This window comes from Aethalodelphis obliquidens, unplaced genomic scaffold (assembly GCF_003676395.1).
Source record: "Aethalodelphis obliquidens isolate GAN/ISIS:26980383/991018 unplaced genomic scaffold, ASM367639v1 scaffold9, whole genome shotgun sequence".
Taxonomy (NCBI): domain Eukaryota; kingdom Metazoa; phylum Chordata; class Mammalia; order Artiodactyla; family Delphinidae; genus Aethalodelphis; species Aethalodelphis obliquidens.
In genome coordinates, this window is record NW_020837953.1 from 18,548,024 (window position 1) to 18,565,356 (window position 17,333).

A 17,333-nucleotide genomic window follows, 5' to 3' on the forward strand; every position below is an offset into this window, starting at 1 on the left:
TGCATGACCCAGACTGTCCTTTAATACCCTTCTGCTTATAGCACCACTCAGATGATAGTGGGCTTTGAGACCTAAAGGGCTGAGAAGAAGACAAGTGTTACCTGTGTTATAAAGGATCCACCCAGTGGCCCAACAAAGAACCAGGAACTTCCAATTCCCTTGGCAACTCGGTAGAAAAGGGAAATTCTACCCTTCTGTCAGGCAAGCTGGCAAGGGTGGCCACTTCTATCTCCCTTATCACAGTGTACTGTAATTATCCATTTGCTTCCCGCTAGACTGTGAGTTCTTAAAGTATAGAGACTGTATCTCATTTATCCTACTGACTGCTACCAGCCTGGTCCAAGCCATCATCCTGCACCTAACTAATGGAGCCTCTGGCTTCCACCAATGTCCATACACCATCTACTCTTAGCACACAGCCAGGGTGATCTTTTGAAAGCACGAATCGGATCATATCACTCCTCTGTTTGAAGCCCTGTGGTGGTTCCTCTTTAGCCAAGATCCTTACAATGGCCTACAAGACCCCACTCTCTGACCTTATCTCCTATTCCTCTCTCATTTGCTTACCCGGCACCAGTTGTCCTGGCCTCCACTATTTTTAACACTTCCAGGAATACTTTCACTTCAGGGCCTTTCCACTAGCTGTTCCTTCTGCCTGGGACACTCTTTCCCATACAACGCATGGCTCACTCCCTCACCTCTTTCAAGTTGCTCATTAAAGTCACCTTATGAATTGGGCTCTGCCTGATGGCTCTATTTAAAATCCCATTCTGTAAAACTGGAATTGGAATAGCTGTTATGAATCTACCTTCATTTCTCTTCCACTAAGTCTTCTTTGCTACCCCTATTACTTTGCTCTGAGTCTAGATTTTTTTGGATAACTGCCCCCTCTTTTCCTCTAAATATTTTCCTTTCTTCCTTCCTTTTGCTCCAGTGCAGATCTAAGGCCATTCACCTATATTAATGCATGAGTTTACTTGACGAAAGAGGGGAGGTGTACTGAAACAGAAAAATATGTGTTCTCAGCTGAGGAGAAGCTGGAAAGGGAGTTGGACTCAGAAGACATTAGGTTTGAGTCCCGGCTCAAGTTTTTAGCCCTCCCAGCTTCAATTTCATCAGCTGTAAAAATGAACACAGGAGTCCTACCTTAGGGACCTGGTGAAAGCACTGAATGAGAGGTCAAGTGAAAGCACCTGGCATGTGGTCTCTACTAGCTGCAGAAGGTTGGCTTATTCTCCACTGAAACCCCAGCACCTAACACATGGTTCAGTTGAAGTAAATGAACACATTATTGATGAAGAAATGGTTGATGTTAAAAAAAAAATCCCACCCCCCTACCTCCAGTTTTCCTCATACCTCTTACCCTGGTCTATTTTTTTTCCCCCATAGCACTGAACACCTTCTATCACACCAAATTCTTTTCTTGTTACGTTTATCATCTTTCTCTCCATACTCAGATGATAGCTCTAAGAGGGAAGGGTATTTCCACCCTGCCCCACTCTTCTATTCACTGATCCAACCCAAACACTAAAATAGTGTCTGACAACCTTAGTAGCGATCAGCAAATATTTGTTGGATGAATGAGTGAATGAATCTTTTAATATTCAGAATCTTGCTGGAGTCTTATGTAGAAAAGGAATATAGGAGTACTTTGAATCCTCAGTGCCTAGAAATGCTTGGTAAATGTTAGGTGTTCAATGTTTGCTGAAGCCATTGGGTACTCAGCTCTTTACCAGAGGTCTTCATCTATCTATATGAGACTACATCAAAAGAGGTTCCCAAGGTCAATTCACTCAGGCCTCTCCTTTTCATCTCGTCCAATCAACCTAGTATTCATCTAACAAATTATCTGAGTTTCCAAATATTGAGTACCTATTATGAGTTCAAAAGCATGCTTGGTGCTATATGTGACTAACGCGAAAGAAGCAACAGCAAGTAATAAGTCTGAATGTAATTAAATGTGAAATTACAGGGAAGTTTTGCAGTGCTGATACTTTAGAGAAAGAATCAGTGAAGACGGACTAGAATTAAATTCCAAAGTTCACAAGTCGCCCAACTACCCTTCTAAGCGCTCCACCTGTTGACAGCAAGGACCATAACCTGGGCAGCAGCTTTAGAATCAGAAGGTCTTTCAGTTACAAATCCTTTGTTTTAAGGAGTAGGAAACCAAGGCTAGGTACGGGAGAGGCCTCGGAAGAGATGGGTCTAGAACCCGGGACTTGTGACGTTCTGGAAGAAGTGTCCTGAAGGCCCAAGGTGCCTTTGTGGGTGTCGTAGAATCCGTGGTGCCCAGTCTTCCGGAGAGGCTAAGGTGCCTATCGCTAAGGTGAGGTGGCGGATGTTAGCGGAGAGGTCACAAGGCGCCATTCCCCCGGAGGACGGGACTCTGGAATCCCTGGGCAGGATCCCAGGCAGAGGTCCCTGCTGTCCTCAACTAAAGAGCCGCCCCCGCCGCCCTCCCTCCCCGGCCGCCACTCTGAGGAGCAGAGACCTGGTCCAAGCCATCATCCCCGCCCCAAGTCGCTCGGAGGTGCCGGCGGCTGGCTGATACCCGCAGCACAGAACCAAGGCCCCGGGAGTCCCAGGGCACTACTTGTTCCAGCGGAAGGATCACAAGCGCGTTGCCACGACTGTGACCGCGGAGGAGTCGTGACGCCGCTGACGCCATGCCAGTGGCGCAGCGACGTCGCAGGAGGCGGGGGCGGGGGCGGCGGCGGCGGCGGGGGCGGGAGGGGGAGCGGGTTGGGAAGTAGTTCCGGGTGCGCGGCCCCGGATGTTGGCTGCTCCCGCTGCCGCCGCCGCTCTCGGCGCTGCTCCGGGCCTCGGCCGCTCGCACCAGGCACCGTTGGGACGTTTCCCGGGGGGCGGAGACGCACACAGCGGCCGGGGGCTCGGCCGGGCCGTACCGGCCTGCGCAGCCTGAGGTGAGCGCCCGCTGCCGGGGTGGTCGGGCCGGGACGGCGGGCGAGGAGGCGGGGCCGGGGCATCTCCCGGGACGGAGGTAGGGGCTGCCCTCCTCGAGACGCCGTCTCCCTCCTCACAGCCGCGGTCGCGTCGCGGGGCCGGCGGCGGGCGGGGCGGGGCAGGGGGCCTGGGCCCAGGCTGAGGCCTGGCGGGCGGCGAGGGCTGTGTCGCTCCCTCCCCCGCGGCGCTTCTCAGCTGCTGCTGCTCCTCAGCGGGGAAGCGGCGGCTCCGCACCTCCTGCCCCTCCCCCAGGCGGGGCCCGGGGGAGCCAGACTGAGTTCCCGGGGGCGTAGAGTCCGAGGACAGTGGCCGTCTTCCCTCCGTGACCTGCCTCTGGCCTGGACTAGCCCCCTTTCCCGGCACGATGCAGCTTCTTCCTTTCAAGCTTCGGGGTGCTTTTCGGCCGGCGAGGCGGCCAGTATCTCGCGCATCGGGGGTGCCCTTCGGGGTGAGGAGGCCCGTGCGGGGGCCTGCGTTCCCACCCATCCTGTCGCCGTGTCCTTTACCGGCATTGGGCAGAGGCAGCCGTTCCATGCGGACGTGTTGCTGTCCTGTGTGTGTTGCATCCTGCCCACGTGGTAGGGTGTCCCCCCCCCCTCCATTTTTGCAGCTAGTGAGGAGGGAGGTTAAAGCGGGGTGGTTTTTACTCTGATTTCCTCCGGGTGGCGTGGAAGGTGTTAGGGTCATTTTGCTTTGCCGAGGCGTACTGTTGGTCAGCTGGAAGAAGCAAGACTTGTAGTCTCTGAAATTGAGACCAGTAGGGGACTTGGTTTCATTGACATCTTCCTCCTCTTCCTTTAGCTCTTGTTCTTTTCTTTACCATTTAATCCTAAAGAGAGAATAATATGCTTTAGCTGCTGATGCATTGAGGTGCATAGTTTTCACTTCTCCATTTTACTTTTTGTGTGTATGATTGGCGACGCGTTTTCTTTTCTGTGTTGTGCAATCCACGTCTCAGTTGTTCCTAGTTGGATTCCTGAATGAGCTGAGTTGGGCTGGCCAGGGAGTTAGAGATTGGTGGGCATCTTCCTTGTCTTTTCCTAACATTTACTTTATTTTTTCCTTCTGTTTTGTTTGCCAGTGAAGCAGGCGTGCATGTCATGGATGTGTTACATGCATAGCTCTTTATTTGCAAGGCAGCACTAGGTAGTTTCACTGAGTCACTCATTTCGTGGGAGCTCTTTTATTTCACTTTTCCTCTCTTTCTGTTGAGTATCATTGCACTCTCTGGTTTTTGAAACTGTTTTTGAAACGTGTTTTGAGTAGTTTCTTTCCTTAATGTCTCTTCCAGGTTAAGGTTTCCATCTTCCTGTGTTTTGCTCTTTTGTGACCACAGATTGCTCCCTTAACTGGGAGCAGGACACGGCAGCAGTGAGAGAAGCCTTGTATTCCTCCTAGACTTTAGCAGATATTTATAGAAAAGCAATAACTCCTCTCTGTTTTTCTCTTTGGGTAGTATCTAGAGATTTGATTGAATTTTTTAGATATCTGTTTTCTTTTTGTGTTCTTGGAGTTAAGGTGAATCATTTTCTTGGTTTTGTGCTGCTGAAGGTGCTGGGGTCTTCCTCATGCTTTTATTAGGTTTTTTTTTGGATGGGGTCAGGACATGTTTATTTTGGCTCTTTTTGATTCATTAGTTTGGTGAAATGAAAAATCCTCATATTTTGAAGTCACTTTTTAGATTCCAAAATGGCCAGTTCTCACTTTTTCTTGGTTTTTCACATGTGCATTCTCTTTAAGTGTATGTTTGTTTTTTCTTTTATCTGGTACAATTGTTAGTATATTCTCTTTCTAGGTATGTAAAATAAAAATATTTAAATACAGATTCTGTCCGCCCTCACCATGGTAAGTATGGGTGGGGCAGTGGAAAATAGAGAATGCTGTTCTGATACATTCTGAGGCATATTTATTTAGTTAAGTCAGCATTTGTGTACTTCTGCAAAATACAGTGCTACGTGTGAAGTGGTCTGTATGAAGAGACACAAGGAATAAAATATGTGGTCTCTTCACACTTCTGTTGGGGAAACAACATGTAACATGCATCATTCATAATTCCAAGCAACATCAAGCTCCTGGTTGGGATAACAGTGCAGCCAAAGTCAAAGGTATAAGTGAGATTTGGAAAATTTGGAATTTTCAAAGGGCAAGAGATGTATTTAGTTAAGGGGTATTTGCAAAGACATAGACGTGGCAATGTACAAAAGATATTGAGCAGTTTGACTGGCATAGGGAATCTGTATTGGTGAATAAGAATAAATGAGTTTAGGCTTGGTGAGTGTGTATTGGTGGAGGACCTTATTAAGGATATAGGGTTTAATTTGATGGGGTACCACAGTGGGTTCTAAAGATTGAGAGTAAGATGATGCATATTGTTCCTGAGGAAGGTTTTCATAATTAGTTGAATGTCCTGGGGTAGGAAGACTGACTAGAAGGCTCTTGGAGAATTTTAGGAACAAGATGATGAGAGTCTGAGATAAAATGGTGATGTTTGGAATAAAATAATAGCTAGCATTTATTGAGTACTGTATGCCAGGCACAATGTTCTAAGGTATTCACATGTATTTAACTCATAAAATCTTCATAATAAGGTCTTATTATTCCTATGAAGAAACCGAGTTACAGAAAGGTTAAGTAACTTGCCCTAAATCCTATAGAGAGTAAGCAGCAGAGCCAGGATTTGAACCCAGGCAGTCTTGCCTTTGAGCCTATGCATTTAATCTTTATATTGTCCTATGAAAGGGTGTATAGAATATATAAGAGGATGTATGTTTGAGTAAAAATTAATTTGAACTTAGTGATGATTGAATGTGTGCCAAGGGAAGAGAGCAAATTAAACATTAAAAGATTAAAGCCTAGAATCCTGGGAGAATGGCTGATAATGATGAGGAAATTAGGAAAGCGTCACTGTGAAGATAAATGAGCTAAGGTGAGTTATGGTCAGCACTTCGATTGTATTCAATCAAGTTTTCAATAAAAGGCTAGTCTTCTGCAACTCCCGATAGCCTTTTCTCCTTGCTGGTTTTGCTCTGGAAATGCAGGCTAGTTTAATATTAATCTAAGCACAACAATTAGAAAAACAGATCTATTCAAAAGAAAAAATATATAGGAATTATTTTGGTTGAGTCATACCACTGCTTCCCAACCTTAGTGAAGATAAGATTTGAATAGAGGAATCCTGTAGTATATCACTATAAGATGAACAGAGATGCAATGTAGATTGTGCACTTACCAGGACTGTATTTGGTAGTAAAAAAAAATATGGGAGTAGATGAGTGTTGGGAGGTTAGTAGCATGATGGCGAGAGAACTTTGAGGTTTGGAACTGTGGGTGACATTATAGGCTAATAGGTAAAGCATTCTGAGAAGAACCAGGAAGTACATCAGTGCCACAGAAGCCAAGGATAGGAAGGATAGTGTGGTAGACAGTATCAGATGTAGTCTCAAAGTTCAGAAACAATCATCATGATGAAAAGACTATTGAACCAGGAGGTGATTTATAACCTTAGAATTTTGAAAGGAAGGATAAGAAGAGATGCCAGATTTGCTTTCCGCAGAAGGCTTTGTAGAGATTTTGTGGTCTGGTGTGGTAATTCTTAGTATTTTCTCCTATTGCTTCCTCCAGTCCCATTCTTGTCCACATGTCCAAGCTACTCAAATATCAGAAAACTCACTTTTTTTCTTAAAAAAAAAAGAAACGTGTTCTAAAGCCAGTGATTTAATACTTTCTCTCACACTTTTTATTCTTTTTTTAAACAGTTTTACTGAGATAATTCACATACTATACAATTCACCCATTTAAAGTGTACATACAGTTCAGTGATTTTTAGTATATTCACCAAATTGTGCAGCCATCACCACAATCATCATCCCAAAAGAGAAAGTCTGTAACCATTAACAGTCACTCTCCCCCTCATTCCCCAGTCCTAGGCAACCACTAATGTACTTACCATCTCTGTAGATTTGCCTATTCTGAACATTTTGTATAAATGGAATCATACAACATGTGGTCTTTTGTGTCATGGCTTTTTTCACTTAGCATAGTGTTTCAAGGGTTATCCATTTTTGTAGTATGTATCAGTATGTCATTCCTTTTTATTGTTGAATATTCCATTGTATGGCTCTACTACCTTAAGTATCTACTTATCAGTTGATGGACATTGGGGTTTCTTACTCTTTTAAAAATCCTCCCTATCTTCATTTTAATCTTCACCCTGCCAACTCCATCCCTCTCATGGCTTGTCTTTTAGATTATAACCTCTACTATGCATTCTGCTAGGCACTGGGGATATAAAGATGAGTATGACATGGCTTTTGAACATTCATATGGTGTGTTTATGGTTTACATATGTTTTCTCATGTGTTATCTATTTTATCATGCAACAACCCTGTGATGTAGGCAAAGCGTTTTTTAAGATGAGTAATTTTGAAGTTTAGATTAGGTGACTTGCCCAAGATTGCCCAGTTAAGTCAGTGTTGGAGCAATTAGATCATCTTAGTGCATGCCCATTGCTCTTTCCACTTCTCTATGCTGCTATTCTAACTTAAAGGAGCCTCTTGTGAATTCCTGGAGAATTAGAGAGTTGGAAAATCCCCTTGCTTAGGGAATCAGTAACTTGTAATGTTTGATCTTCAGGACATAAAATGAGATTTTTTCTTACTTCGTTCTGTCACTTGTTTGTGATTTAGATAAGTCATTTCATATTTCTGCCTTTCTTTCAGAACTTTACTGGGGATTAATGTGATGATGGTGATAGTGGTAGTGGTAATAATAATAGCTAACATTTTCTGAGGCCTTAGGATGGGCTCAAAAGTGTTCTGTTTTTCATTTATTATTCATATAATCCTCACAACAACTCTAAAAGGTAGGTTTTTTTGTTATCAGAAATTTACAGATGAGGATACAGGCATAGAGAGGTTAAGTAACTTGCCTAAGGGTATGTAGCTAGGGATGGAAAGAACCAGGATTTGAACCCCTGCAGTCTATTTTCAGAACTCAGTGACTCTTAATCACTGTACTGTTAACTGTGTTATGAATTAATAGAGCGTATTATTTCAAGTAAGGGTATGACCAGAATATGAAGATTGGATTTTGAATGTAGTTGGGGAAACAAACAGCAAAATTAAGTTGACATTGCATCCACATTTCTTTTAAATATCAATCTAACACTTCAGTGTACAGAGATACGTGTTGTGTAGGCATCCAGGTACATTTTTTTTCTGTTTATCCCTGCTAATAGCCTCTCAACTCAGAAACTGCATTATTTTCAGTGCTCTTCACTGTCAGCTTTGTTAGTCATTAGCTTTCCACATTGTCGCTATTCAGAAACCTTGGCTTAGGACAGCTGAAGCTTACTTTAACCTCTCCTGAGCCTCCCTTTAACTGTGAATCTTTGTTTTCCATTTTGAACAGTTAGCCTTTCAGTCCTAGATGGAGGTACTCTTTACCTCCTCCACCCCAAAACTCAGAAAACACCACAGAGGCATTTTATAACAACGGTCAAAAAATTTGACCGTCTTATTTGGCATAACTGGATTTTAGTGCACAAATAACAAGAACCAAAGCACAGTGTTTTGGTTAAAGAGATTGACTTATACTGAAATTGGAAAAGGCATCTGCTATACAGGATTTTGGATTTAATAGAATTTGTTATAACCAGATCCACTGAGCATTATTACTGTGAGCCATCTGCTGGGACATGGAAATAAATAGCTTTGTTATATGGAACCCGATGTATTTATATTTATAACAATGGCATTCTACTTATTTTAAGTAATCTTTTGTAGTTACGTACCTTGGCTGCTATTTTACTTGGTATATCAGCTGATAACCTGAGAATGCAATGTCTTTCAAAGTGGTTATTACTTTTCTGTAGAATTGAGACAAAACAACAAATGGAGAGCAAATGAGACTCATATATGGTGTCAAACTTTAATGCTGTAACAACAGAAAATACTGGGTAAGTATGAATATGATATAAGCTAATTAGGACCATTTTCAATAAGAACTCTTTGGCACCATTAAGTTTAGTTTCTAGTAATTACTAAACTACTTTGGTTGCTCTAAGAATTTTACTGTAAATCTAAAGTGATTTCATTTTGGTATAATCAGACCTACATTAACACTGCTCTGTCTGACTTATTTCCCATCAACAGGTCTGTTGTGGGATGCAATAAGAGAAACTTGTTAGAACATAGTCCTAGAAAACTCTTCTGAGTTGAATGCTAACAATTTGGAGATGGGCAAAGTCCTTGGGTGGAAGTGTTTAGAGAAAGTCTAGAAACCTGGCATGTTGACTGTCTTTGTTTGGGCTGCTGTAACAAAATGCCACAGATTGGGTAACTTATAAACAACAGAAATTTATTGCTCATCGTTTTGGAGGCTGGAAAGTCTTAAGATCAAGTGCCAGCATGGTCACCTTCTGGTGAGGGTCCCCTTCTTGGGTCATAATTGGCACTTTCTTGCTGTGTCCTCACATAGTGGAAGGGGCAAGGGATCCCTCCTGGATCTTTTGTAAGAGGCTAGTCCTATTTATGAAGGCTCTGCCCTCATGATCTAACTACCTCCCAAAGACCCCACATCCTAATATCGTCATCTTTGGGGGTTAGGATTTCAACATACAAATTTTGGAGGGACACAAACATTTAAACTGTAGCATTGGCTATTTTTTCATTATTTTCAAATAATATATATGTCATGGATTCCATTGAAGACTTGACTGATTATCCTAGGATGACCCTGTGTGTGAAGGAGACTTTATCTAGTAACTTAGTTTTAGCTAAAGTTTTTACCTGGAGTACAAAGCTAAAACGTGTAAATGAATTCTACCTAGATGGAGTCCTGCCCAGTGGTATAGTGGTGTCAAGGATATAAGACTGATCTTCTGATTGATTGGTAAAGTGTGGTGCCAGTGTCACCTTATTAAACATTTCAGAAGTTGGAATTGGCTTTTTCTACGGCTGAGACCTGGCCTTACTGTGAAACATAGATTTATGAGAGCATGGATGAAGGGAGGAAGACTGCTAGAACTCATTAATAACAATTTCAAATTCTGTTTGCTTACAGAGAGATGGGATTGGGAGGGGTGCAGTATGGTAGAAAGAAGTTATTAATATCCTAGACTTTGGCTGGTGTGTATATGGGTGCTTATTAAATTATTAAAAAGAACTAAAAAGTTTCTGTGGCTTGTCTGTAGAACTTTGGGAAATTAATTACAGACACAACAGTCAAATATGCTGCAGTCAGGAGCAGGTTGACTCTTCTGAATGAAGATGGAGCAGACTGTCATGGCAGGAGATAAACCATATATGGCATCAGTTTTTGCTAGTGTGGTTGGGTCTGTGAATCTGTGACATGCTTTACTTGTCTACCCTGTGTAAGGACCTGTTGATGGTATTGTCTCACGTGTATATGTAGATAGTAATCACCATCAGAAATGGCGTCTTTGTGTATCAGGGAAGTCACGTTTTATGTCTGTTATAGGGCATGTGTGCGTTGGAAAGATTTCCACCTTAATTTGAATAATACTTTATGAAAAGCTTTTTCTCTGATCTATTAGAAAAACAGTCCTGTGATATAGGTAAGGCAATAATATTCGTATTCCTGTTGATAAATGGAGAAAATGAGATACAAGCTAAGATTGACTTAGTGTCACTTAGTTATTTAATAGAGCAGAGACAGGAGCCTAGATCCTGCATTCTGTCTCTAGTCTTGTACTTTTTAGTAGAAAGCTGACAAGGTTTTTTTTTTTAAACTTACATTGCGTTCTTATTTATTCATTGATTGCTGCACGTGGGCTTTCTCTAGTTGTGGTGAGCGGGGGCTGCTCTTCCTTGTGGTGTGCGGGCTTCTCACTGGTGGCTTCTCTTGTTGTGGAGCACAGGCTCTAGGTACGCGGGCTTCAGTAGTTGTGGCACGTGGGCTCAGTAGTTGTGGCTCATGGGCTTTAGAGCGCAGGCTCCATAGTTGTGGCGCACAGGCTTAGTTGCTCTGTGGCATGTGGGATCTTCCCGGACCAGGGCTCAAACCCATGTCTCCTGCATTGGCAGGCGGATTCTTAACCACTGCGCCCCCATGGAAGCCCAGCTGACAAGGTTTTTATGCAGCACACACTTGGATTTCTGAGGTAGAAATTAAAGTTTAAGAACCCCAAAGGACCTGGGCTCCTTGGAGCATTGTCTTGTGATAATGTCAGACTAGGGTACATACAACTGTTGAGAGCAGCTTCTTCCTTTGTTAAATTTGGGTCCATTTCCAGTAATTGGATGTATTTTTACTTGAACTTGCATTCTTTGTGAATTCTGGAAGTGAGGAGATGGAATCAGAAGGGAAACTTTTAAGGATTACTAAATAGCAGATTTGGTCTTATTATTATGAAAGTATACATCTATAAAAATATAGAGAATGAGGAATTGTATCTGGAACATTTAGAGATTGAGGGTGCTTGGGTTACTGCCATAGTGCGAACATACTGTTTTTTGCCGATGGGCAGGAAGAGTGACAATATATAAAGAACTTATAACTACACAGAAAAAAAGACTGGGAAAGAAAGCATCACGTTGGGTAGTCTTTATTTTCACCTTTGAACCTGTTTATATTTTCTATAAGTTCTCTACAGTGAGCATATATCATTTTTATAGTCTTCTGTTTTCTAGTCTTTAAAAAATAAACATGTATGATTTTTATGGTTCAAATGAGAATTTGGAAAAATGTGAATCGTAGCACTTTTGAAGAGTAGTTTAAACACTGGTGCTATCAAAGTATTTTGCTTTTTAGGCAGTTATGTTAATAAATCAGTTTGATAAATTATTTGATTATAATCTTATAGGTCAGGTTGTGGGTGTATTAAGTGTTTTGGGTTTTTCTTTGTAGAAATTGGTCATTTAGCTCTGGTGGTCAATAAATTAATTTTAGTCCCCCAGAAGCAACCAGGAACTTAGGTTTACATATAGTAATTACTTATCAATAAATGACCTAAAAGTAGCACTCTGACTTATAGTGAAAACTGGATTTAAGAACCTACTCATCTGCTTTAATTTCCTTGGCAGATTTCTAATAAGAAAAACCAAATTGTCATTGATTCTTTAAGGTACTTGTTTTCATCCGGGGACATTGGACTCAGTTTCTCTCATTCATTTGCTCATTTATTCACCATGTGTTATGTCCTGGGAACTGTACTAAATGCTGGGGACACAAGTAACTGATAGGGTCCCTGCCATCAAGGACTACAGCTTTTGGTTTGGGAGAGACATCAGAAGAGAGATCCTAGGCATATGGAGAGACCCATTTTTTCTGTTTTTCTAGTTTTTAACTAAAAAGCAGCATGACTAGCTTGTTTGAAGAATTTAATGCTTTTGGTGGTGTGGTTAGATGGCTTTAAGAGGAGCTGATGGTTTCATAATTATTTTTCTGACTCCAAAATATTGAAAATCCTTGATCTAGAGAATTGCCTTATCTAAGGAGCGTTGTTTACTGAGGTAGATGACCCAGGCGTTTATATTTATATCCGATTTGCTTTGGGAGCATAATTAAGAAACCTGTGTTGATTCTTCTAGGATGGAGACAGTGTCTTTTGTTGTCTTTTATTCTCTCTACTGTTGATCCTTGAACAACAAGGGTTTGAACTGCACAGGACCACTTGTAGGAGGATACTTTTCTATTGTGACTACGACAGTACTACACGGTCCATGGTTTGAATCTGCCGATGCGGAGGAACTGCAGATATGGAGGGGCAACTGTAAGTTATACTCGGGTAAACCCCCATGTTGTTCCAGGATCAACTGTACTAGTAAATGGAAGGATATTTCATATTTGAGCTTAACTTGAAGAATATTAACATCGATGCATTGTATCAAAAGTTACCTTTTGTCTAATATATATATGTATGTATGTCTATATATGTAATATATAGATATATAGTAGTTCCTAACATCTTAAGAGTTAATCTTTTATTCAGGCCAGCGAGATATCCCACTAAAACATTTGAGAAAGAGTCATTCGCCTACTCTTAGAACACCTGTAGTCACCGATAGCTGTAAGGTAGCCTGTTTGTTGTTAGCTCTAATTGGGGCAAAATTTGCTTGTAACTTCATCTCTTTTTCCTAGTCCTTCTCTGCAGAACATTAGACACCTAGTTTGCCTTCTTTGACAAGATAACTCTAAATATATGAATGCGATTGTTCATTCAGCAAATATTTTGTCAGCACCTACATATGCAAAACATGGTCCGGGGCATTGTGAGAGATCCAAAGGTAATGAAGAGGCATAGTCTCTTCTCAGAGAACTGATACAGAGAAAGCCATGGGTTTGTTGAAAAGAGTGGTTTTGCTTATGATGATCAGGAAACTTCTTGGAAACAATAATGTTTGAATTAAGATTAGTGATGGGGTCGACTAGGCTGACTGCATAATCAAAAACCTAGAGATGAGGAAGAACAATGCAAGTTAGAGGAGTAGCAAGAGGCCCAGCCTGGCTGTTTGACAAACTATCCTCAAGGATATTGAAAATGTTCATTGTTTATTCTCAGAGCCTGGAGGAGTGTTCGTAAATAATAGGTGCTCAGTAAATATTTGTTGAATGAATGAATGGTTACATTTGGGAAATACTGAACAACTTCTTGAAGAGTGATAAAGCGCTTTAGGATATTGAACACTTTGATAAGTCCCTTAGAGAGAAAAAAAATACTTGACTCAAACTTACTTGATTATGGAATGCCTGTTAACAGCTCTGGAAAATATTACACTGAGTCTCTACCGTAGAGGAGACAGGGAATGCTGGAAAGTGTTTTCTTCAAGCTAAACACACCCATTTTCTTCATTCTATACTTGACATTTGGCTTCTAAACTCTTCACTAGGCTGATTTCCCTCCCTGCAAGCATTCTAGCTCATAAGTGTTCTTAAAACGTGGTACTCAAACAGAACACAATACTCCAGTTGTGAGCTAACCAGTGAAGAGTGAATGGGACTGCTACCCTCGTTGATCTGGATACTGTTCTTCTAATGAACCCTAAGACTGTGTTTTCGTTTTAGCAGCTGAGTCACTGTCTTGGCTCATATTCAGTTCTCATATTAATTTACAAGAAGTTCTTTGAGTAGATTCTCTGATTTCCTATTAGTAGAGCTAACACATGAATGCCCATTTTTTTTCTGATTGAGTCTAGGTTGTTTTCTCAGAAGTACTAGTGATTCTTAAGTTTCCTGAAATCTGAGAAAGAAAAGAAAAAGAATTAGTTGTACAATGCTGGAGTAACATAAAAGTCCATCACTGCTGAGTATACTCAAAACTAGATAAAATATAATGAATCCCTCTATACCCATTACAGATTTAATAATTATTAAGCTGTTTGCTGTATATGCCTCAACTATCTTTTGCTTAAGTGTTTTAAAGAAAATCATAGGCATTGTCTTTTCACCCCTACAAACATCAGTATGCATCTCTAAAAAGTATAGACATTTCTTACATAACCATATGCCATTATTGTAGCTAACGAAATTAACAATATTTCCTACTAGTGTTATCACAATATCCAGTTCATAATAAATGTGTCCTTGACTATTTGTGTCTTTTTACAGTCGGTTTTTAATTGAATCAGGATTCAGACAAGGTCTACGCATTACATCTAGTTGTTACGTTTGTTGTCTCTTTTAGCCTAACACAGTTCCCCCCTTACTTTTTGGCATAATTTCATTGTGTCCACTTCTTTGACCTTTCCTGTCTCTATACCAAGTTCTGTTACTGTTTCTTTTGAAATAGCCCTAAGGGTTTTCCTTCATTTACAGGAATTCAGCAAACATTTTGGACTGTTATGTACAAAACATGTCCTAGGCATTATGGGAGGTAGAAAGGTTAATTTGACATGTGCCTGGCCTACTAGGAGGCCTGCAATCCAGTGGCAGAGACAGGTACATACAGAAACAATATGAAAGAGATTATTTGCCTTCGGATGGGTCATGCCTTGATTATATATCCTCCCATATATTTTCCTGGAAAATGCTGCTAGTGGTATCTTCTTAGTACATTACTTCAGGCATGTCCTGATCAGGAACCCACAATTGATTGCCTTTTGAATCAATCCAAACTATACTGTTTTGGGCCTGGCACTCAATGCTCCACTAATTCCCACCTTTAGTGGAACGTGGAACTTCTCAAGACACAAATATCCTTTTTTGGACCAAATTTATATTGTCATGTAGAATTTTCATTTCTCAAACAAGATTATAGATATTTTGAGAGCAAAAATCTTGTCTTCTTTTTCTGTATAATAATGGAAAGCTTAATAATTAACTTTTGGAGAGTCCTGGCACATATGCCAGTAGGGCTGTTCTTCCTGCCTACTACCTTTCCAGAGACAGAGCTTCTGCCAGTTAGAAGTAAATAATCCAGGGGCTTCCCTGGTGACGCAGTGGTTAAGAATCTGCCTGCCAACGCAGGGGACACGGGTTCGAGTCCTGGTCCGGGAAGATCCCACATGCCGTGGAGCAACTAAGCCCGTGCGCCACAACTATTGAGCCTGCGCTCTAGAGCCCGCGAGCCACAACTACTGAAGCCCGCAAGCCACAACTACTGAAGCCCGCGTGCCTAGAGCCTATGCTCCACAACAGTAGAAGCCACCGCAATAAGAAGCCTGTGCACCACAAAGAAGAGTAGCCCCTGCTCGCCGCAACCAGAGAAAGCCCACATGCAGCAACGAAGGCCCAACGCAGCCAAAAATTAAAAATAAATAAAATAAAATAAAAGTAAATAATCCAGTTCTGGGTCTCTTCTTTTACCCCAAAAGCCTCCTTAAAAATAGAAAAAAGCCCATTCAGTGGTCTGAATCACATAATGGCAGATACATGGTTTGGATGTTGCCACTTCCCCATCACCATGTCCATGGCAAACTACTAATTTCTTGTGTTTAGACATGACCTTCGCAGTGTAGCACTTCAGGCAGCTACTACCTATCGAGTATAATTGGCAAATGATATGAAACCTTTCTGCTATCCTTCTCCTAAACCAATAGTTCCTGAATTAAGCTGTGTATCAGAATCACCTGATACTTGTAATGAATAGATTTCCTAGGTTTTGCTCTAGACTGTTGAATTAGGATTTCCAGGAATTGGATAGAAATGATTCTTATAAAGTTGGCCATGGTTTGTAGACTTGCTTTGAGGACCAGGCAGGTAATTTTAATTTTGTTAAACAGCTCTAGGAGTGGAGACTATAGCTGCCCATCTTTTTAGGTGTATAGCATCTCATTCCTCTGACAACCAATATGTTGTTCTGACATGTTCAATTTATTTTATTATTTTTTAAATTAATTTATTTTTGGCTGCGTTGGTTATGCTTTGCTGTGTGCGGGCTTTCTCTAGCTGCGGTGAGCGGGGGCTACTCTTCATTGTGGTGCGCAGGCTTCTCCGCTTGGTGGCTTCTTTTGTTGTGGATCACGGCTCTAGGTGCACAGCCTTCAGTAGTTGTGGCTCACGGGCTCTAGAGCGCAGACTCAGTAGTTGTGGTGCATGGGCTTAGTTGCTCCGCGGCATGTGGGATCTTCCCGGACCAGGGATCGAACCCATGTTGCCTGCATTGGCAGGTGGATTCTTAACCACTGCACTACCAGGGAAATCCCTGATATGTTCAGTTTACATTTCAGAGATATGGTAGGATCTCTTGCTTTGAATTATACCAGGCAAAGCACATGCATCAAATGCCCAAGATAAAGATATGGGATCCAGAGAGGTGGCATCTTGGTTTTCTAAATATAACTGAGCTTAAATTTAAAGCCTCAGAACCCTTCAGCCCTCTGGAAACTTATTCTTTCTCTGTTTAGTGAATACCTTTAAAACTTTAAAATGGAAGAGTTCAACATTTTTGGAGTAAACAGTCTTTTGAATTTTTCATACTTCATGTATATTCATTAAAGATGATTTAAACATATAATGTGATTTAACTTCATACACCTTTGTTAGATTTTCCATAAAAGTACACCTACAAGTTGGGGAAATGTTCTTTATTAGACCACATGATTTGATTTTGAGACTGGAAATTGTGGTTAAGTTATTGAGCATAGTAGAGAGACTGAAGTTTCAGGACTATCCAGTGAGTTAATGACAGACCCAGAAATAGAATCCTGTGTTATTTGCTTGGGTTATGATTTGGTTTGAAGAGGGTGGCCTGTGATCTGCTTACATAAATTTCAGGAAGTTAGGTTTGGGGTTTGGAAGAAGTTACAGCTCTGTGATGTTTGGCCAAGAAGCTCCCCTCACCCACATTTACCACCTGTTTTATTGACAGCAATCCTAAACTATGGAGGGTAAAGAGACAGTTCAGCCTTACACTTCCTACTCCTACAGGAACAGTCTTATAAAGCTGAAGCTGATTGTTGGTTGGCATG

At 41.4% G+C, this 17,333-nt stretch overlaps 1 protein-coding gene across 7 annotated transcripts in view; it reads left to right on the forward strand.

Moving 5' to 3' along the window:
- Positions 1 to 2,773: 2,773 nt before the first annotated feature.
- The window catches only part of FOXJ3 (forkhead box J3), a 131,257-nt gene continuing 116,697 nt past the window's right edge, over positions 2,774 to 17,333 (forward strand). For 3 of the 7 annotated variants that reach the window (XM_027108904.1, XM_027108909.1, XM_027108910.1), the window contains exon 1: positions 2,820 to 2,924. Coding sequence is in view for 1 of the 7 variants with exons in the window: in XM_027108911.1 (XP_026964712.1) it covers positions 8,880 to 8,920 (41 nt within the window). In the remaining 6 variants the exon portion in view is untranslated. Of the gene's footprint in view, positions 2,925 to 8,836; positions 8,921 to 17,333 lie in introns of those variants that run through there. The other 4 variants (XM_027108911.1, XM_027108908.1, XM_027108907.1 and 1 more) reach the window with 4 other exon arrangements.